This window comes from Cryptotermes secundus, unplaced genomic scaffold, assembly GCF_002891405.2.
Source record: "Cryptotermes secundus unplaced genomic scaffold, Csec_1.0 scaffold434, whole genome shotgun sequence".
Classification (NCBI taxonomy): Eukaryota; Metazoa; Arthropoda; class Insecta; order Blattodea; family Kalotermitidae; genus Cryptotermes; species Cryptotermes secundus.
This window is the reverse complement of record NW_019738963.1, coordinates 74,429-97,172: the sequence shown is the minus strand read 5'-3', so window position 1 is coordinate 97,172 and position 22,744 is coordinate 74,429. Positions and strand designations below refer to the sequence as shown.

The 22,744-nt window shown below is 37.8% G+C and overlaps 1 protein-coding gene across 4 annotated transcripts in view; it reads left to right on the top strand.

Moving 5' to 3' along the window:
• Positions 1-12,209: 12,209 nt before the first annotated feature.
• LOC111871449 overlaps positions 12,210-22,744 on the top strand; it is a 64,761-nt gene continuing 54,226 nt past the window's right edge. Inside the window, exons 1-4 of one of the 4 annotated variants that reach the window (XM_033754260.1) lie at positions 12,210-12,241; positions 12,918-13,256; positions 16,192-17,752; positions 18,308-18,609. In XM_033754260.1, coding sequence (XP_033610151.1) covers positions 12,984-13,256; positions 16,192-17,752; positions 18,308-18,609 — 2,136 coding nt within the window. In that variant the 5' untranslated portion in view covers positions 12,210-12,241; positions 12,918-12,983. Of the gene's footprint in view, positions 12,242-12,301; positions 12,617-12,917; positions 13,257-16,191; positions 17,753-18,307; positions 18,610-22,744 lie in introns of those variants that run through there. The other 3 variants (XM_023864584.2, XM_023864582.2, XM_023864581.2) reach the window with 3 other exon arrangements.

Here is a 22,744-nt window from a genome sequence, read left to right as displayed (position 1 = left end):
CTCCGACCATGATACAAATGATTACTGAATATCAGATATTATGGCATTTAGCTGCCCTCAAGTGGCATAACGTTACGGCGAAATATCTTTATTATCAGTGAAATCGTTCTCTTCTTTCTCGTGGATGGATACGTGACCAATTCAGTGATCGCTTGGCATTTGTTTCGCCCGAATTTCCCTTCCTGGATAGGAAGTAGAATAATAATATACACGAAAATGGGTAAAAAAAATATGGTGAAAAATTACCGTCCTGTACTCGAACTGATAATGGAATGTTTTTGTTTCAGTCATGTTGCGAGGTTGGCTGCCCTGTCACCGTGACCTACAAATCCTGTATACAAAATCAAGGTTTGTTTCTTTCCTTGTATAAAATGAGTTTATATATAATAATACGTTGTTATGTGTGTATGTTTATACACATATATGTACAAGTTGTGATTCAATACCTGCCTGAATATATATCTTAAAAAATTGAGTGAGATATTGCAAATGGTAGGCTTAAATGTGTATATTACACTGACCGAGTAATGGTGAGTGCATGAAATTTTATAAACATGTGTTCCCTCTGTTCGACAACGAAATGGAGTTGTTTCAATCCGAACCATGAAAGTGATATATGTGTGAAGGAAGAATAAACCACAGGGTACATTTATTGATTTAACGAAAGTAAGTACATATAAGAACAGTGGGTGTGTAGTGAAAGGCAATGTGTCTTTGAGGTTATTCTTGCACTATTATTAATTATCTTGTGTGAAGTATGTACAGTGACGTGCACAGATGTGTTTTAGTGGTTATATGGATAGAGAATGAATAGATGTTATAAGTGCATATTTGGTATAAGAGAAGACAGGATGTAGTTTTGGTATGTAGCCTCTAAATATTGGATGTGTTTGTAGCATATTATTCAGAATGATATACTTTTTTGCTTTAGTATAAGCATTTGTAAGAAGAGGGTGCCAAGTGAATTACTAGTTCCAATTCAAGAAGTTATTTTTTGAATTTATACATTAGTTCTGTGTGACAGACTGTTGTTTGTATAATGGATGTTGGTTTGGTCACAGTAATATGGAGTGTAAAGTGAAGTTTAATTCCTCTAGTGTGACGTTATATATTTGTGTGTAATATATACAGTGATGTGTAGTGAGTTTTCGAAGTGATTTCAAGAATGTTAAGATTTCCATTCAGCCACAATGGATTGAAAGTTTCCCCCTTCTGTGCATATGTTGTTTCCATGAATATTTCTTGCTGATACCAAGGTGGTATTCTAAGTGAAACACAACATGTGATTGGTGTTGTATTGGCAATCCTGTTCAGTGACAGTGTAAAATGTGCAAAGTTGTGTGCAGAATATGTGTTCTAGCATGAAGAATGATGGTAAGTGAATTGTATTTCAGATGTGTATATCGGTGAGATAGAGAAAGGATTGCATTCTGCCATGTAATCATGCAGGGTTAGGTGTGCAAGCAGGGAGTATAGAGCATCAGGAAATTATTTGGTATCCATCAATTTAACTGCTTACAGGAAAGCACGAGTTATATCTGACAGGCTCTGAACAATGAAAGTGAAGTATGTGTGAAGGAAGAAGATATAAGGAAAGTAATTGCATGTAAGAAGAGTGGGTGTGTAGTGAAAGATAACGTGTCATTGAGGTAATTCTTGCACAATTTTTAATAATCTGGTGTTAAGTATGTACAGTGATTTGCACAAAATGTGTTTTACTGGTTATATGGATAGAGAGTGAATTATAATTTATTATTACATATGTGGTATGACAGAAGAGAGGTTGTAGTTGTGGTATGTAGCCTGTGAATATTACACGTGTGAGAAGATTATTTGTCAGAATGATATACTTTCTTGTATTCGTAAATATACTGGTAAGGATAGGGCGCAAAGTGAATTTCTAGTTCCCATTGAAGAAGTTATTGTTTGATTTTAAATGTTAGTTTTATGTGACAGTGTGGTGGGTGTAATGAATGTTGTATTGGTCACAATAATGTCGAGTGTAAAGTGAAGTTTAAATTCTCTAGTGTGACGTTATATTTTTGTGTGTGTTATATAAACAGTGATGTGTTGAATAGGTTTTGTAGTGTTTTCAAGACTTAAAAATTCCATTCGGCCACAATGGATTGAAAGCTTCCCCTGTTGTATTCATATCTTATTTGCAGGAATAATTGTTGCTTATGACATGGTGGTATGCTAAGTGAAACACATGTTGTCATTATTGTCATGCTGGCAATGCTGCTCAGTGACACTGTAAAAAGTGTAAAATGTGCAGAGTGGAGTGTGGATAATGTGTTATAGCATGAAGAATGTTGGCAAGTGATTTGTAAGTCAGTTGTGTAAATCGGTGTGATAGATAACGGATTGAATTCTTTACATCTAATGCTTAAGGCCTAGATGTGCTAGCAGGTATTATAGAGCATCAGGGAATTATTTTCTTTCCATCTATTAAACTGACTACAGAATCACATTGTTAACAGGAAACCACGAGTTGTAACAGCTGATATTCTTGTAAATGTCTTATAGCTTAGTCTTGAATATTATAGAGATTTGTTCGATTTTTATTTTAATGTTTAGAAGAAAGTTGGATGATAGTTTCTTAGGTTCAGATCGTAATGAGTGATTTCCCTATCTAATATTTGAGCACTAGTATTTTGGTGTGGATACCTTTCGCATAAAGTTTATGTATATGCTTCAAATATGACGAAAACATAATAAAGTTAATAATGTGAACATTAGAAAAGATAATATTTCGTGAGCTGTTGGAAATTGTAAGAGTTAATGAAGATGATTGTGATATCATTTACTTGAGGGCGTTCTGAAGTATCATTATTTCGGAAAAATGCATTTACGACCATTATAATTATCGCAATATATTCCCGGTTTCATAGATTACGTAGTGTTGAGAAGAAAAAGATACCCAAGAGTCTACCATGTGAGAAAATTCGGAAATAAAATGTCCCGCATAAATATAGAATGATTTCATACGGTATCAGAGACATTCAATCGTAAGATATTGCTGACGGCCAATCAGGGCTCAACTGAGCATAGCGATGCGCAGTAGTACTTTGCGCACACTTGTCATAGTGTACACTCACAAACTAACATTAACGTAAATTACGGAGCTTCGCCCCCTCCAAGATACAGATGAATGCGCAATAATATACTGCGCAAACCTAACCTAACCTAACCTAACCCAATCCAACTCAACCCAATCTATCCTAACCTAACGTAGCCTAACCTAACCTAACCTAACATCGGCGAATCGTACCCCTGAGTTACAGGTGGATGGGCATTAGTTCATTGCGCACACCTAGTAGTGACGTCATTTACGAATCTGCTATTTAACGGAACGTAATATAGGACTGTCGTATCATGGAATATAAATCGAAATATGGCGTTATGTATAAAATTGAGCGTGTTTAGATTTTTTCCACCCATAATATCTATATATGCTCCTATATTCCGAGGTTATTTTGTTACGTGATAGCTTGGATTGTGTCGAAATGGCCGCTCCCACTTCACGAGTTTGCACATCTCCGACCATGATACAAATGATTACTGAATATCAGATATTATGGCATTTAGCTGCCCTCAAGTGGCATAACGTTACGGCGAAATATCTTTATTATCAGTGAAATCGTTCTCTTCTTACTCGTGGATGGATACGTGACCAATTCAGTGATCGCTTGGCATTTGTTTCGCACGAATTTCCTTTCCTGGATAGGTAGTAGAATAATAATATACACGAAAATAGGTAAAAAAATATGGTGAAAAATTACCGTCCTGTAATCGAAGTGATAATGGAATGTTATTGTTTCAGTCATGTTGAGATGTTGGCTNGGACCGAGTAATGGCCAGTGCACGAAATTTTTGAAACGTGTTTCCTCTGTTCCACAACGAAATCGAAGTGTTTCCCTCTGAACCATGAATGTGATTTATGTGTGAAGGAAGAATACACCACAGGGTACATTTATTTATTTAACGAAAGTAAGTACATATAAGATCAGTGGGTGTGTAGTGAAAGGCAATGTGTCTATGAGGTTATTCTTGCACTATTATTTTTTATCTCGTGTGAAGTTTGTACAGTGATGTGCACAGATGTGTTTTAGTGGTTATATGGATAGAGAATAGATGTTATGAGTGCATATTTTGTATGTCAGAAGACAGGATGTAGTTTTGGTATGTAGCCTCTAAATATTAGATGTGTTTGTAGCATATTATTCAGAATGATATACTTTTTTGCTTTAGTATAAGCATTTGTAAGAAGAGGGTGCCAAGTGAATTACTAGTTCCCATTCAAGAAGTTATTTTTTTGAATTTATACATTAGTCCTGTGTGACAGAGTGTTTTGTTTGTATAATATATGTTGCTTTGATCACAATAATATGGAGTGTAAAGTGAAGTTTAATTTCTCTACGGTGACGTTATATATTTGTGTGTAATATATACAGTGATGTGTAGTGAGTTTTTGAAGTTATTTAAAGAATGTTGAGATTTCCATTCAGCCACAATGGATTGAAAGTTTCCCCCTTATGTGCATATGTTGTTTCCATGAATATTTCTTGCTGAAACCAAGGTGGTATTCTAAGTGAAACACAACATGTGATTGGTGTTATGCTGTCAGTTCTGGTCAGTGACAGTGTAAAATCTGCAAAGTTGTGTGTAGAGTATGTGTTCTAGCATGAAGAATGATGGTAAGTGATTTGTATGTAAGATGTGTATATCCGTGAGATAGACAAAGGATTTCATTCTTGCCATGTAATCTTGCAGGGTTAGGTGTGCAAGCAGGCAGTATAGAGCATCAGAAAATTATTTGGTATCCATCTATATAACTGCTTACAGTAAAGCACGAGTTTTTATATCTGACATCCTCTGAACCATGAAAGTGAAGTATGTGTGAAGGAAGAATATTTTATTATAATTTATATTTTATTATTGCATATGTAGTATGACAGAAGAGATGCTGTAGTTCTGGTATGTAGCCTCTGAATATTACACGTGCGGGAAGGTTATTTGTCAGAATGATATACTTTTTTGTATTCGTAAATATACTGGTAAGGATAGGGCGCAAAGTGAATTTCTAGTTCCCATTGAAGACGTTATTGTTTGATTTTAAATGTTAGTTCTGTGTGCCAGGGTGGTGGGTGTGATGTATGTTGTATTGGTCACAATAATGTCGAGTGTAAAGTGATGTTTAAATTTTGTAGTCTGTTGTTATATTTTTGTGTGTTATATATACAGTGATGTGTTGTGAGGTTTTGTAGTGTTTTTAGAATGTTAAGATTTCCATTCAGCCACAATAAATTTAAAAGCTTCCCCTGCTATATATGTATCTTATTTGCATGAATAATTCTTGTTTATGACCTTGTGGAATGCTAATTGAAACACATGTTGTCATTGGTTTCGTGCTGGCAATCCTGTTCAGTACCAGTGTAAAAAGTGTAAAATGTGCAAAGGGGTGTGTAGAGTATGTGTTATAGCGTGAAGAATGTTGGCAATTTATTTGTAAGTTAGATGTGTATATCGGGTTTGATAGACAACGGATTGAATTGTTGGCATCCAATTTTTCAGGCCTCCCCTGCTATATATGTATCTTATTTGCATGAATAATTCTTGTTTATGACCTTGTGGAATGCTAATTGAAACACATGTTGTCATTGGTTTCGTGCTGGCAATCCTGTTCAGTACCAGTGTAAAAAGTGTAAAATGTGCAAAGGGGTGTGTAGAGTATGTGTTATAGCGTGAAGAATGTTGGCAATTTATTTGTAAGTTAGATGTGTATATCGGGTTTGATAGACAACAGATTGAATTGTTGCCATCCAATTTTTCAGGCCTACATGTGCTAACAGGTGTTATAGAGCATCAGGGAATTATTTTCTTTCGTCTATTAAACTGCTTACAGAATCACATTGTTTACAGGAAAGTACATGTTGTTACAACTGACATTCTTGTAAATGTATTTTGTAGTTTAGTCTTGAACATTATAGTGATTTGTTCGTTTTTTTTATTTTAATGTTTAAAAGAAAGTTGAATGATAGTTTCTTATATGTAAGATAAACACCGTCGTAAGTGTAACAATTTAATTTAGTTCTTTCTTCTTTCCCCTCACTCCACACTATATGTTTCGGCCCTAAATGGACATCATCAGGTGTGTATTCTTACGTAGCTGTTACACTGCTTTTTAAAATTTAAAATTACCAGTCTTTGTAATTGTATAAAATGTTTGTTAACCTACACATTTGAATACATTAGAGAAATACCATATATATAAAATAAATAAGAAGGGCGTACACATGAATGACACACACATAGAAACATACAATCCCATATTTCAAACTATACACGAAATCTATACAGACTAACGGTACCTCCCTTCCCCCACTACCCATTCCCCCTCCAACACTCACTAACATAAAACACAGTACACAATACACCAGACAGCAAACGTATTAAAGATAAGCAGCGACACACACAGAGAGAGCCTACACAGAGTAAGTAGAAATAACAGTGTAAACATATAAGAATAACATAACATAAGACAGTAATACGAATATTTGTATATTACAGGCAATACCTGAACAACGATAAACAAGAAGTGGCCGCTGCAGCACTTAGACATAGGGCATATACCCTGAGGAAAATTTTAATTTTAAAAATTGAAAAAGGAAAAGAACAGAAATTTTATAGATATTTTAACTTGAATTAAAGTTTTAGAAAAGTGCTAATTAGAAATCAAAATTAACGTGTGTAGGTTAACAAACATTTTATACAATTACAAAGACTGGTGATTTTAAATTTTAACAAGCAGTGTAACAGCTACGTAAGAATACACACCTGATGATGGCCATTTAGGGCCGAAACATGTAGTGTGGAGTGAGGGGAAAGAAGAAAGAACTAAATTAAATTGTTACATTTAAGACGGTGTTTATCTTACATATATTGTGCGAGTGTAACAGGATGCTCAAATATAGTATTGATAGTTTCTTAGTTTCAGATCGTAATGAGTGGTTTCCGTATCTAATATTTGAGCACTTGTATTGTAAGGTGGATACCTTTAGCATAAAGTATATGTCTGTCCTTCACATATTTCGAAAAACGTAGTAAATTAAATAATGGGAACATTCGAAAGGAGAATATTTCGGGAACTGTTGGAAATTGTTAAGTGTCATCGAGGATAATTGTGAGATCTTGCACTTGAGAGCGTTCTGAAATGTCAAAATTCGGAAAAAGAGCATTTACGCCCATTATAAATGTAATATATTCCAGTTTCCATAAATTACGTAGAGAGTTTAACAGAAAAATATACGTAAGAGTTTATCATGTGAGAAAATTCGGAAGTAGGATGTCCCGTATAAATATACTGAAGTGCCAAATGCCATGGGATATGTACCTAGTATCCTGTTGGACCCCTTCTATCCCGGCAAATTACAACAACTCTACGTGGCATCGCTTCCACAAATGGACGGAAGACCTCTGGAGACATGTTGAGCCATGCCGTCTTAATTGTCGCCCGCAGCTCCCTGGTATTTGCAGGTGCAGGATTTTTAGTTCGAATGGACCTCTCCACCACGTCCAATAAATGCTCGATTGGGTACATGTCGGGCGAACGTGGTGGCCACACCATTCGTCGGAACTCTCTTGAATGTTCCTCGAACCAATTCTGGACAACTCCGGTCCGATGACACGGTTCATTGTCCTGCTGGAATATCCCATCGTTGTGGGGGTACGTGAAGTCCATGAAGGGCTGCAAATGGTCACCAAGCCGTGTAATGTAGTGGTCACCGGTCAATGACGTGTTTAAGTGGACGAGAGGACCCAACTCATGCCACATGAACACACCCCACACCAGTATGGAACCACCACCAGCCTGTATGGTGCCTAGTTGACAACTGGGGTCAATGGCCTCATAGGGTCTGCGCCACACCCGAAACCTACCCTCCTCCCGAAACAACTGGGACCGTAACTCATCGGACCACGCCACATGTTGCCAATCCTCCAGGGTCAATTAGCGACGTCACAAGCCCAGGTGAGGTGCTGTGTCTGGTGTCGTGGTGCTAACAGAGGCACTCTGGCCGGTCTTCTGCTCCCATATCCAATGGAAGCCAAAGAACGCTGCACTCACCTGCTTGATATGCACCTGGTACCTCGTGCATTGAATGTGGTTGTGATTTCAGCCAGTGTCGTTTGTCTGCATTCCGAAGCCTTCAAGGGACGGTGGCGCCACTTAAAAATAAATTTACATACTGCTATCCGATGACTTTTGGCATTTGAGTATATATAATGATTTCATGTGCTATCAGAGACATTCAGTCGTAAGATATTGCCGACGGCCCAACAGTGCTCAACTGAGCATAAGGATGCGCAGTATTCATTTGCGCACACCTGTCATAATGTACACTCACAACCTAACAGCGTAAATTACAGAGTTTCGACCCCTCCAAGGTACAGATGGATGCGCAGCAGTTTTCTGCGCAAACCTAACCTAACCTATCCCAACCCAACTCAACGTAACCTAAGTTAACCTAACCTAACCTAACATCAGTGAATGGTACCCCTGAGTTACAGTGGACGCGTAGCAGTTCATTGCGCACACCTGAAAGTGATGTCATTTACGAAGCTGCTATTTAACGGAACGTAATAGTGGACTGTCATAACATTGAATATAAATCTCTATAATTACATAAGAGAGAAAGGAATCCAGAGGACTTCTGTTCGGATGGAGCTCGCGCCCTTATAGGCAAGCATAGTGGGGTTGTTTCTAAGGTCAAGGAAGCAGTTCCGGATATAAATTGGGTACATTGTTTCAGGGAAGCGTTGACCTCCAAAGGAATGGCACCAGAATTTATAACTGTGCTAGACAACGGTGTAAGGCTAGTTAATTTTATAATGGCTCGACTGTTTAATAACATGTTATTTTCCTCACTCTGCGATGAAATGAGCAGTGTATGCACAACTTTTGCTTCATTATGAAATTCGCTGGCTTTCCAGGAGCAAAGTACTAACAATGTTATTTCAATTAAGGCACGAAATTTTTTTGTTTGTGAAGTAATGTAATTTTGATTTTGCATCACTTCTTGTTGACTAAGCATGGTTATTGCCACTATCCTATCTTTCACATATTTTTCCTAATTTAAACGAAACTAATCTCTCCCTTCAAGGAAATTCTTTAACTGTTCCCAGTGCCTACGACAAAACAAATACATCCGAGAAAAAGACTGGTATTGTGGATTAATAATGTAAAAGACAGACAATTTGCACCTTTTCCAACATTGGAATCTTTTTGGTGGAAAATAATGTTTTTGTTACTTCTCATTTTCTGGAAAGGGTTTGTGACCATCTCAAAACTGCGAAAGAGAAATTTGAAACATATTTTCGAAATAAATTTTATGAGAAATTTCTGTGGGTTTGCGATATATTTCAGGCCTACAATCGCGAGAACGACATTACTTTATATAAAAAAAGTTAATTGAGATTTCAAGTGACATTGAGCTTAAAATACAATTCCGTGATCTTGGTTTGGTCCGATTCTGCATCCCGCCTTCAGTGAGAAGTGGATTTCCCAAGTTAATTATCAGAAGCGTTTAAAATCGTCATGTAGTTTTCAGCAATATATCTTTATGAGAAATAATTTCCATCGCTCCTTCAATTAAAAACAAAGTACAGAAATCGTCTTAATGTGAGTGCAGATCTTCGACTGAAGTTGACCAATATTGATCCAGATATCCAGGAACTCTGTAATGGCCGGCAAGCTCAACATTCTCATTAGAAGTAAGCAGTAACACAATTTTATCACATTCTTTATTTGTTTTAATAAAGATTGAAACTTTTTTCAATGATGATTCACTTGTAATAGTTTACTTCCAATTTAATTAATTATGCTTGCATATTAATTCAGAACATACTTCTAGATTTATTATGTTGTAAATGACACAGTATGTCCCAAATGTTGGTAGTACCACATAGATTTAAGAAAATAGGCCTACATAACTTAGTGGTCCATAAATTTTTTCAGACATTTTACTGGTCCTTCCACTTCAAAAGTTTTAGAAACATTGCTCTACCTCATTTAATTTATTGAGATTGAACCTCTTCATATGAACTCTGTGCGTTGTTTGCTTACTCACTGCCGTCTCCTATCTATCAAAATATGATCGATTTGATTGTGTATCTTCCCATTAGGAGATGTCCAAGTAAATTTATGGATGTTACGATGTGGGAACACTGTAATTTCGACAGTAAGGTTTTTCGATATGACAGAATTTACTACTCTAACTCCATTATCATTATTTTCTTGCAAACTCTAATTCTCAATCGTTGATTTGGAAATGTTTTCCCTCCCTACTTTGACATTGAAATCTCCTAACAACCTTTTTATATGGTACTTTGGGAATTTATCAAATACATATTCTAGTTCTTCATAGATCCTGTCCATCGTACTACTGCAATTTGGGTTGTTTCCGTTGGTCTAATAATTTTGAGCATCCTTCATTGAACCACAGCTTATGCTTCATCAGTTCATAATTACCTAGACTCTCTTCGGCACAAATTTTGATACTCTTATAGTTTCACAAGCTTTATTAACATCCACTTCCGTATCTAAGTTCTCCAAAGCTGTGAACCTATTTGAGATTTCAACACGATACTGCTCCTTACCTTCTACCTCATTTATTTTCTTGAGATTGAACCTCTCCATATGAAATCTGTGCCTTGTTTGTTTATTCCCTGCCAATCTTTCCCTAACCAAATAGTCCTCAATATCACAATCTGCTGCCCTGAATTATCAGACATCATGTATACTTGAATGCCTTCTCCTGTCTATCAAAATATGGTCAATTTGGTTGTGTGCTTTCCCATCAGGAGATGTCTAAGTAAAGTTATGCATGTTATGATATTGGAATATCACACTTTTGACAGTAAGATTTTTGGATGTGGCATAGCTTACTATTCAACTCCATTATCATTACGAATTTCTTTTAAACACTCATTCCCAATCGTTGGTTTGAAAATGTCTTCCCTACCTACTTTGGCATTGAAATCTAATAGAATTTTCACATGACATTTCAGAATTTCCTCAAGTACTTGTTCCAATTCCTCATAGAACCTGTCCTTTACGTGGTCAATTTTATCTTCTTTTGGGGCATGAACATTCAGAACGATGATATCACACCAGTTATCTCTTAGTATTATGAATGACATCCTATCACTAATGAACTCTACCCTCTTAATTATTAATATGATTGTCTTATGTACGAAAAACCTCTACCTAATTCATAATTTTCATTGCCCTTTCCATAGAAAGACGTAGCCTGTTGGTTCGATGCCACCTCCGTCCCATCTGACCTGTACTCCCACTAATCTAACTTATATTTTGATATTTCTTCCGCCACTTGCCTGAACGAACCTGCCCTATACATACTTCTAACATTCCAAGTACCGAATCTCATAACCATTTTCTTTCGCTTAGGTCGTTTATGCAGAGGATCCGCCCAGGTCCGAGGCTTTTTGAATATTTCTGTAACAAGCTTTTCTTACGTGAGGAGTTGTTTGCCGCACGCCAAACACCCAAGCTAGAGGACTGCTCCTTGTCGGCCATTCGCGACTGCTTATTCAATATATTCGCAGCTTCCCACTATAACTGTAGGGCGTCTCTTCCATCCGCAACCTGAGGACAACCCCCTTCAATACTAGTCACCACCAGAGAATGAAAAGACTACAATGACTATTTATTTCAATTATAGCCACTTATTTCCAATTCATTTAACATCAGTTTCTATTATGCTATTGGGATTATTGAAACCATCAAATAACTCGTTTAAATACTGAGTAACGACAAAATTTTAATGATTATAAAAGGTAATAAGCCAGTATTACTTTTTAGATTTAAGTTGTAAACTCCAAATATTGGGACAGCGTTATTGATCATTATTAATACAAAAACACAAGCGTGAATATAAATACACTATTTATTTATATTTATTTTAACACGACCCCTCGCGGAACCCATAGCGACCTTTCGCAGCCCGGCTGACAAAAGCTGCCATAGATGATTACATTCTGAAACGACAGTGATATACTCGTATGTGGGCACCAATATGTACGTGACGTCTTACGCCATCTACTCCCATTCGTTTCTCTTTGCTAACCACCAGCACAGTCCAACTACCTGTATTTATACTCCATGGTTTTGTCCTAGGCCTAATACTGTTGCGGTCGTCGTCGTTAACTAGCCTCATGGCAGGTACGGCAGGTAGGATATATAACGGATATAACTGTATGAGTCATGTTGAAAGTTTTGTTTCGTTGAATTGGAGAGTGTAGAGAGTAGGTAAAGCAAGTGGGCGTAACCTGTTAGAATGGGGTCGCTAAAGATGAGTTCTCGTAATTAGAAAGCGAAGCTGTGCGCAACCAATTTTAATGGTGGTTGAAATAATCAGGAGACTGACTATGTCATGACTAAATTGTAGGTGTGTTATAACCTCAGTTCCTACCGTTATGCTTTATGGGCTTATGTTTTTAATGTACGTCAAGTTTTCTTTAAAACATGCTGAATATTCTTCCTGGATCATAAAGTAGCGCTCATACGTTATATAACACCGTGGAATCGCACAGCATTGTAGGTAACATTTTGTATACACGCTCGGTTGTTTTTTTAATTCAGTACCCATAGTAGCCCTTCGAGGTGGGAAAATTAATATGAATCTCATAATTCTGTATATTTATGGACCACACCTGTTGATAAAATACGTATAGGAACTTTAATTTTATGAAATTTGTTGTAACTGCTCTCTTCCCAAATTCCTCTTGTGATTGTATTTGAGAATATACAAAATTGATATTAGCAGAGCTGGTGGTTACTTGTAATATGCTGGAATTTTGTTGTATATGTTACTGACATTGCATTGTGTTTTTTACAGGACAGAAAGTTGTAGTGTGAGTAACTTTGCTATTTCCCCTGAGATGCAAGTGTTAGTGCTGAAAGGATGAAAGTTACAAAACAGGAAGCACAAGGTACCAAGAGCAAAATCCATAATCATGTAGCAGAGAAAAAGTTTAAGAACATTTCTTTGAGGAAAACTGACCCAAATGAGGGAGCAGTCTCAGCACCCTCATGCCATCAGCGAAAAGGGACAGAGCTATCAAAAATAAAACATGTGGATGAGCTTAATATTATTCCACCTGGTCATCGGCAGGATTCTATAAATGTATCAACTGAGACACCTGTTCTGTTGTCTGGTGATGGAATTTTGCGGCAGGTACTTTCTGCATTAGTCCTCTTTAAGCATAAGAACAGGTCGTTCTTCACTATGGCTTATCTGACATTTAGAAAATACTGTGTCTTTTGGGTATTGATTTTCAGTAGTGTCATCCATATAAAGTCCATTTTCCATTTATGTTTTCTAAGAACAGAACATACAGAATAAAATAGTTTTTTTGCCCATTTGAATGAACATTTTAAATTTTACTTTAATAGTAATTCTACTTTTCACTTCAGATTTATCGTCTTTGTTCACTAACATAGATGCCTTTTTGTTGTAATAGCTTTCCACACAATCAGGGGATGGACAAAAATGTGGAAACACTTCGTGAAATGCATGCCTGATTTGAAGTGTTTATTTTAGTGTGGATTTCTTGTCAAGACAGTGTTCTGTGCAGTTTTTATTGCATCATGTCAGAGCTAACAGAATTCAAACGTGGGCAAATTGTTGGGGTCCATATAGTGGGTGCTTCAATAACCAAGGTAGCCGAGGTTTTTGGTGTTTCGCGAGGCACAGTATCCAAGATACTGAACTGGAGAACTGGAAAAACCGCATCCGATAAATACCAGCATGGATGGAATTGTGTGTTGAGTGATCGAAACAGATGAATATTGCATAGGATTGTGACGAAAAATAAGAAGACTACAGCTGCAAAAGTGACTGCTGAACTGAATGTCATGCTCACAAACCCTGTCAGCACCAAAACATTATGAAGGGAACTCAACAAACAGGGTATTTCTGGACAAGCTGCAATTCCAAAGCCACTCATAAGTGATCAAAACGCCACTGAGAGGAGAGGATGGTGCCGAGTCATAAAACCTGGACTGTGGAGCAATGGAAGACAGTCATTTGGTCGGATGAGTCAACCTTCACACTGTTTATGACTTCTGGCCAAGTTTACATCTGGAGAACACCATCCCAAGCTTACGATCCAGATTGTTTGCTTCCAAGAGTGAAACATGGCGGGTGTTTGATCATGGTATGGGCAGTCATATCATGGTATTCTGTCAGACCCATCATTACCCTGCAAGGTCACGTCACTGCCAACGACTATGTGACCATTTTGGGTGACCAGGTCCATCCCATGGTGCAAACTTTGTGATGCCATTTACCAAGACAACAGTGCCCATGTTCACACAGCTCACATCATCCAGGACTGGTTTTCTGAGCATGAAGATGAAGTGTCATGTCTGCCATGGACCGCACAATTGACAGATATCAATATTATTGAGCCCTTGTGGTCTGTTTTGGAGGGCAGTCTGCGTCTGTGCTATCCACCTCCATCATCGTTAACAGAACTTGCCAATGTTTTGCAGGAAGAATGGTACAAGATTCCCTTTCAAATCATACAGGACCTCTGTTTATCCATTCCAAGGAGACTGCAAGCACTTCTGCAAGCCAGAGGTTGTCCTACACCATATTAGTCATGGTAATTTTTTTTTGTTGGGTGTTTCCATATTTTTGTCCATCCCCTGTATATTCTAAGACATAATTAGTATTTGTAACTCTTCTGTGTTGTGGTTAAATGAAGTATCTGTTGATAGAGAATTGCTAATGATGGGTTTGGAAAACATGTAAGTGGGTAGGTGATTAGAAACAGAGAGTGACTGAAGGTAAACGTCTAAGAAAATATAAGCCAGACTGTAGTAAGTTGGATATCTGTAGGCATTACAAGAGCTTTAATGTTATGGAAAGTGCAATGTCTGTTCAATTTGTATATGTAAGTTACATGTTTACATTTATTTACACAGGAAGAGATTTCCTACCTCAGGTTAACAGTGAATTAGAAAGGCTCCTTTCAAAATGTTTTTGTGTGCTGGCTGTGCATTTGTAATGAGTCTGAGTTGCCAGCATTATTCTGCCCTGTCATAAATTGGCAGTTATTTTGGCTGCTGGTCCATATTTCCATCTTAGGCAAGCTTTGCAGGCACATGTCTTTATCATTGAGAAATTGTAGATGCTTAGTTTATTTTCCTATTCATGCACTGAGGAAACTGAATGTGCATAATCATTATGGAATAAAAAATTGTTATTTTACTTCGCAGTTCAACCTGACAAATTATTTTATATTTATTATGTAATTGTTTACATATTCTAATATGTTTTGTTGCAGAGGTCCGGGTTCAATTCCCGGAGCTACCAAATTTTTTGTGAGAAGTAGTGGGTCTGGAATGGGGTGCACTCAGCCTCATGATGATAATTGAGGAGCTATTTGAAGGAAATAGCGGCTCCGGTCTAGAAAACCAAAATCAACAGTCATGGGGATTCGTTGCGCTGACCATGTGACAGCCTCTATCCACAAAAGTTGGCACTAAACTTGGCCGACAAGCGGCGGTCACTCGCTCAGTTGGTATAGTTTACTTGCGGACTAAAATCACTGAGTTTTTTTGTTGTTGCAGTATTAATATTTTTCTGTAAGCTGGTTTGAAAGTGTGTTAGGCTAGATCAGGCTGCTGTGTGGTCTTTGCCCAGCCCACCCCTATACTCTACAAAGCTGTTGCCATGATAGGAATAGTCCTTTCTAAATATTTATAAAAGGCATACAGTTTTTTTTTTTTGTGATATGCTAGATGGAAAGCATTGCAGAACAAGTAGCATGACAATTTATACCTTTCACTCTGTAGTATTGAGGTAATTCATGAAGACCAGTAAGGTATTACATGTAATTTGCTTGAAAAATGAAATTAATACAACACGTTGATGGGAAAACCTCATGAGAAAGGGACTTAGGATATCTAAGCAAAATTGGAGCAAAGAGGATGTGAAAATTTGAAATAGGTTAACACAATAAATAATTATATCCCTTAAAAGCAGTGAATTTTCGATCATCTCAGTAAATGCCAAATGATTAAGGAAGATTTTACCATGGATTTAGTTGGTTAAGTATTTATTTGTAGGCCTAATGGTACTGTTTTGTTTCTGTTCTCTTCAGGCACTGTTATCATTCAGCTACTCTGGACAGGAAGAGAAAGCACTGAAGGAAACAATTAACAAAAAAAATTACATTACAACTAAGGCTCAGACAGTTGCAGTCAGCAACATCAAATTATCGTGTTCTACTCCTGGTCCACTATCTCCAGAAAATGTGCAGAAAACCTTGACTCACGGAGCTCTTCCATCAAAATCGTTATCTCCTGGAACCCTTCTGACAGGGTCTTTACCTTTGGGAAACCTTGTTTCTCTACCACCAATATCTTTCACATCAGAAGCATTTTCACATAAAACGCTGCCTCTTATGTCTTTAACATCGGGTCCTCTGCCCCCTGTTTCCGAAATTCCACGTCCTGGGAGTATTCCTTCACTTGGTTGCTCATCGTCAGCATCTCCTAGGAATACAATTTCAGCAGGTTTACAACGTCCAGGCATTGTTGCCAGTGTGCCATCCACTTTCAGTGGCAGTTCAGGCAATGTACCCATTCTCTCTGAGGCTCCAACTTATGAAGTCACACAGTCACTGAAAGTCCTAGTTTCATTGTCACCATCAGTACACAGAACTGCTGAATCTCAAGTCCTGACCCAGACTTCAGCTCCTTCCAAAGAAAGTTCTGTTACTTTAGTTTACTCATCCATACCAAAAATGGAACCATCCTTTTTTAATGCTTCTCACAGTCTGTCCCAGAAGGTCATACCCCTCCCACCAATGTCTGAAATGAAATCTCATTGTACAAATCACCTGCAGGCACTGTCGCATGGTAAGGTTGATGACTCTTCTAGTGCTTCTGTTAATGACCATACTGATGGTGATAGCATTTGTGAAGTTGTCCCAGTTAGCACTGATGTTCTGTCAGTTGCTGACTGCACATCTCAAACTAGCATCTCAGTGCTTTCTACTCCAGTTTCAAGTGATCCCATCCATGGAAACAGTACAAATACAATAAAATTAGATGAAAATCATGATTCTGCAGAAGAACTGAGCCAAGTTCATTCAATTCAAAATGTATCCATTTCACATTCAATAAATTTTCAGACAAATAATTGTTCATCTCCTGATTTGAACCATATTGTCATACCAGTTTCCAGTGGTATTGCTTCTGGTAAGGTGGATGACCATCATGTCTTGTCAGCACAAGATATTGGCCAAATAATTACAATTCCACTAACTTCAAGTGCAATTTATGGCCATCCTGTTGGTATCTCTATCCCAATTTCTGGTAATGCAGTTCCTCTGTCCATGCCCGTACAAGTTTCGTCTGCTATTTTACCAATGTCTTGCAGTTTGCTGCCAGTTTCTACTAGTACTGCCACTATTCATCCACCATCTATTCCTGCTTCTGAGGCTTCAGGCCTGCTAGTACCAACTGCAGGTTCTATTCGATCATATCCTAGTACAGTTATTCCATCTGTTGACTCTGATACTGCAGAAACTGCAGTCCAACATTCTCACCTCTCAACTGACATCTCTGGATTAGTAACAGTGACTTCAAGTATGGCTTTGCCAGTTTCACACTCAAATACTGTGTCTGTTACATCTGCTTCCAATACTGGTGTTGCAGGTATGTATTTCCAATAAAATGGGCACTCAGATCCTATTTTAATGACCATTCTTATGATCTTTTGTTTATTATGTATTTATTTTTTGGAACTATTGTTTAAAAAACTTGAAATTGCGTAACTTGTGTATAAATAAGAATACACTAATTTTTCTGTATAATATTTCTGATTTTTTAAATAATTGTATTCCATAACATATAGTTTGACATGATTCTGAGAGAAAAATGCAGTATTTTTATCCTTTATACTGAGCTGTGGCTGTTCATATGGTGCTTTCACAAACTGAATGAAGCAGGTTTCCTAACTGCTATAAAACCTGACTTTGTTGTTGTTGTTGTTGAGGCCACTGACCATCTTCACTTAAGATGTTATGTTTTTCTTTAGACTTTCAAAGTTAATGCTTCTTGAGCTTTACAGAAAAATTTCAAAACTGGTGTGAAAGTTGAGGATACTTTGAATTGCACTGCTATTAGCATAGCTGACTACACTTGAGAATTACTTCTGTAAACAGTTTTTATCCGGTGAATAATGTATAATTCAATGAGTCATGATTTCAGTTACTTCTAGCACAGATCCAGTACCAGTAACTTCTGTCGCTGTGTCTCTGCCTTCCTCATCAGCAAGTAATGCAACTACAACAATGGTATTTGCAACTCAGAATTCGTCAGTGGAATCAGTTTCTGCCTATGCCATGCAATCTCCAGCAGAGATCCTGTCACAGCTTTCTAAGGCTGGAGTACTTCCGACAATGAGCAGCAGTCAGGTATCATCAGTACTGTCTGCTCTTGCAGCAGATGGTTGCCACTTGGACCTGGAAGCTGAAAACTCTCATAATGTGGAGCTAATGACTCAGCAGCAGGTACAAGAGCTTAAATTTGAGACTTTCAAGCAAAACACATTATCTATCTTAATTTTCAGCAGTATTCCCAGAGCACAAGTCCCCTCTGTTTTGTCATGATCATAATCACAACCACCAACAGTGGCAACACTATCATTGTCATTACAGTCCTCATAATCATCATTAAATTCTGTAATACCTTGTGGTTTCCTAATTGTTATAAATCTCTACGTGCACTTCTAGGTATAAAATTATTATAATGCAGATATAAGCTATCCACATAATCATAAATGATCACCATTGTAAGTTTGAAGCTTAGTCTCATTCCATGTGAAGTCTTAATTATAGTGAGGAAATAAATGTAAATATTACTTACGAGTTTTGTATAAAAGCAAGCTAGGTTGGAAAGGTGCAGTCCTTACCAGAATACACAGAGTTTTCATCTGCACTATTTGCAACATTTCATCAGGATTTTTGGTATCAAGTTTCATAACACCAAGTAATTCAGAGAAAGCCTGATCTCATGAGGAACGTACTGTCTCCATCTCCATGGTTGAAGCAAGAAAGCAGCAGTTGTCACAATTTTAGAATGACTGCAGATGGGGTTTGGATTAATAATTGGATTTATTGAACACTTACAGAACGTAACTACAAGTAACTATAGCACTGTCCCTAATTCACACTGCAGTTTACTGCAGCATGTACTAGTACTGTGTCTTCTCAGTCTACTGTGTCATTACCAGTTGTTGTCTGGTGATGGATCACAACAGTGTCCTCTGCTCTCATGTTTACGTTCTTACTGGCTGGCAACTCTGTCACTGCTAACTCTTGCTTATAACATCTCGGCAAAGACCATCAGTAGTGGGTGTTACTACACACACTACTGATGAAAATAAGCAGGTGTATGCACATGGAAGAATTTTGTCTTTGGGATGATATGATGACATGTCGTCTTGTGAAAGTCAGCTGGCATTTTGGAGGAATATATTGTTTCATGCTTGTTTTTTGCTTGGCTTACTCTTTGGCTGACTTTCACTGGACTGCATGATATATAACCCAGAAAATCAAGTTCTTCATAGTAAAAACTTCAACTTCAAATAGTTGTATTGTTTAAATATGCCTCAGTGTCATACTGTAATGAAAAGTGGCTTGCTGTGAACTCTGTCTGCTTCTGCCCTAAACCATACTAGGTAGACAGCGCCACTTATATCTCTTCAGCTTTTGCTGTTGTGTTTACAATGGTCCCAAGGTGATATTGGGTTGTTAAGGAATAAACACATAAGATTAATGAAGGAGCAGTGCCAAGATAATATTAAACAGGATGAAACAGTCTCAAATCTCTCCTTGCCCATCAAGTGGAAAAAAGGAATTAAAAACAAAGTAAATTTACTGACAAGAAAAGTAATTAACAAGTGAGAGCACATGAAGAGCAGTAACAAAATAATTAAATTGTGTCATGGAACAGTAATACAGAATTATAAAAATAAACATCAGCAAATAAAGAAAAAGAAAAAGAAATGGTGCAATGCATAACTCACAACAAGCAGGAAATGATCAGGTCCTTTGTCCAGTTAAACAGAAAGACAGGTATGACAGCCTCCAACAAAATGCGGCTCTATAGGACAACTATTAAGACATGATGTACCAGAAAAATATACACTTACTGATAGGTGGGTCTATAAAGGTAAAGTTGTCCCTGTCCTTAACTAATTAAGTACTGTTCCATGAAGATGTATGGGGAAGTGGAGGTGTAGATCCATCTATTCTTTGTCTTGACATTAGCTGTAGGTGACTTGTCAGATTCACACCCCAGCCACTTTACCCCTGGGGAAAGAACCCATGGTACCCAATGGATAGGAGACTGGGTGAGCCCCAGAACCAGTCTTGGATGACATCGAGAGGAGAAAAATCTTGCCCTTACTTGTACTCGATATCCAACCCCTGTGCTGCTCAGCCCGTAGCCAATCACTATACGGACTATACTATCCCAGTTCCTCTTGTGGGTCTATACATAAGAAAATCTAAGAATACACTACAAGTCATAAAAACATAAATTTCATTAGAACTGTGGTCACATGAAAGTGGTTTTGGACATTTGTGGTTAGAAATAAATACAACCTTTGTCCAGAAAGTTCTGAGACTAATTTGATATCTTGGCTTAGGTAAATAGTGGCATTTCTGGAAAAAGGTATTATACATACGGGACATTTTGCGGCTTGCCTGTGTTATTGACGTTAGTTCACTCGACCTCCAATAGGCAGCAGGGCACACTGGAAAACCCATGTCAATTGTTAGTTGCGGATTTGTGCTGTGAGAAGAATGAATGTTCAGTTGAACAGCAAGTTAACATCAAATTTTGGGTGAAGCTGTGCAAGAGAGCCACAGAGACATTGCAGCTTCTGCATGATGCCTATGGTGATGAAGCTTTATCCCTGGTGCAAGTGTTTGAGTGGCACAGGAAATTCTTGTTGGGCAGGGTGTTGGTGGAGGATGACACAAGATCAGACCAGCCTTTTAGTTCCCGGAAGGAAGACAACATGGTTCACATCAGAGGTATGGTATGGGAAGACCGTACTGTTAACAGTGCACATGTTAGCTGATGTCCTGAATATCAATAAGTTGACCTGCCACCAAATTCTGCAAGAGGACTGAGGTAAATGAAAACTTAATGCCAAGCTAGTCCCACACACACTACTCAGGATCAAAAGGAGGTGCAAACTTCAGTTTGTGCTGACTTGTTACATGAGGCACAGAATGATTTCATGTTCGTCAACAGTATCATTGTCAAGGATGAATCATGACATTTCCAGTATGACCCTCAGACAAAGAGGCAATGTGCTGAATGACAGTCAACAGGTTCTCCAGCTTCAAAGAAAGTGAGGCAGCAACCAAGACTATGATAATCTTTTTCTTCAGTGCCAGGGGTATTGTTCATCATGAATTTGTTCCGCAATTGCAAACTGCCAACCAGGAATTTTACATCTCCGTACTCAGGCATATGCATGAGGCACTTCGACGTCGTCATCCTGTGGGCACCTGGACAGTGGACTTTGTTGCATGACAATGCGAGACCACACACAGCTCTTAATGTCAACAGATTTCTCGCTAAACACAAAGTTACTGTGCGTCAGTACCCCTCTACTCCCCTGACCTCTCTCCATGTGATTTTTTCTGTTTCAACTGAAGAAATGCTAAAAGGACAGCAACATGAGAATATAGAGGTTATTCAAGCAGCTGCGACAATGGAGCTCATAAACATTCTGAAAGAGGCATTCACCAGCTGCTTCCAGGATTTGCTGAAATGCTGGAAATGTATTGACTGCGGAAGGGACTGCTTTGAAGGGGACAGGCACCATTAGTTAATAAGTTAAATTTTGTATTTTTTACAGACTCATTCTCAGAACTTTATGGACAAAGGTTGTAAATATTCTTTCAAATGCTTGACTAATGCAAAACAAAAAAAAGGCATACCCGCCCCAAGCCTTTAGCCTTTATCGGACGGGCCATTTAATTTCCGGTAGGGGCAGCTGGACAGAGTTTATTTAAATGCCCGCCCTTCTAGAGCAATGAAATTGTAAGCATGTTTCTAAAAATGGTGTGATTTCTACATTTTTTATGATAAACGAACGAAATGAACGCTCCTTTAATGTAGAAAGAATATAGAATCAGATATTCTAATTTACAGATTTTAATATCTGTAAAAAATTTTTACACTGATTCCAAAAAAAAAATTCCCGAAATTCATACATTTTCTGCACCATGCATTCCAGCAGTGTAATACATTTTCTGCACCATGCGTTTTAGCAGTGTAAGTCCTACGTGGCGAACTCACATACAATGCTATCTCTTGTTGAAACTTATTTATCGTATGGGACATGTCGGTATGCAGGACTGTGGGCGTCTGAAATCGCTCGCTGTGTAAGACACAGGAGTACATTCTCGGAATATGGTGTTGCCAGATCGGTCATTCGTTCATTCATTGCAGTCAAACCATTGTGTTTGTAACGATTTTGAAACATCGCAATATAAGGTTAGCCACCCATGACATCATGAAGCAGATATTGGGTTCAGAGAAGTCGTGAATGAGATTTTTGTATGTGTGGGCTCGAGGTTAAGATTTATGGCTTCTTATCGTGGTCTAAGCACAGAGATTCAC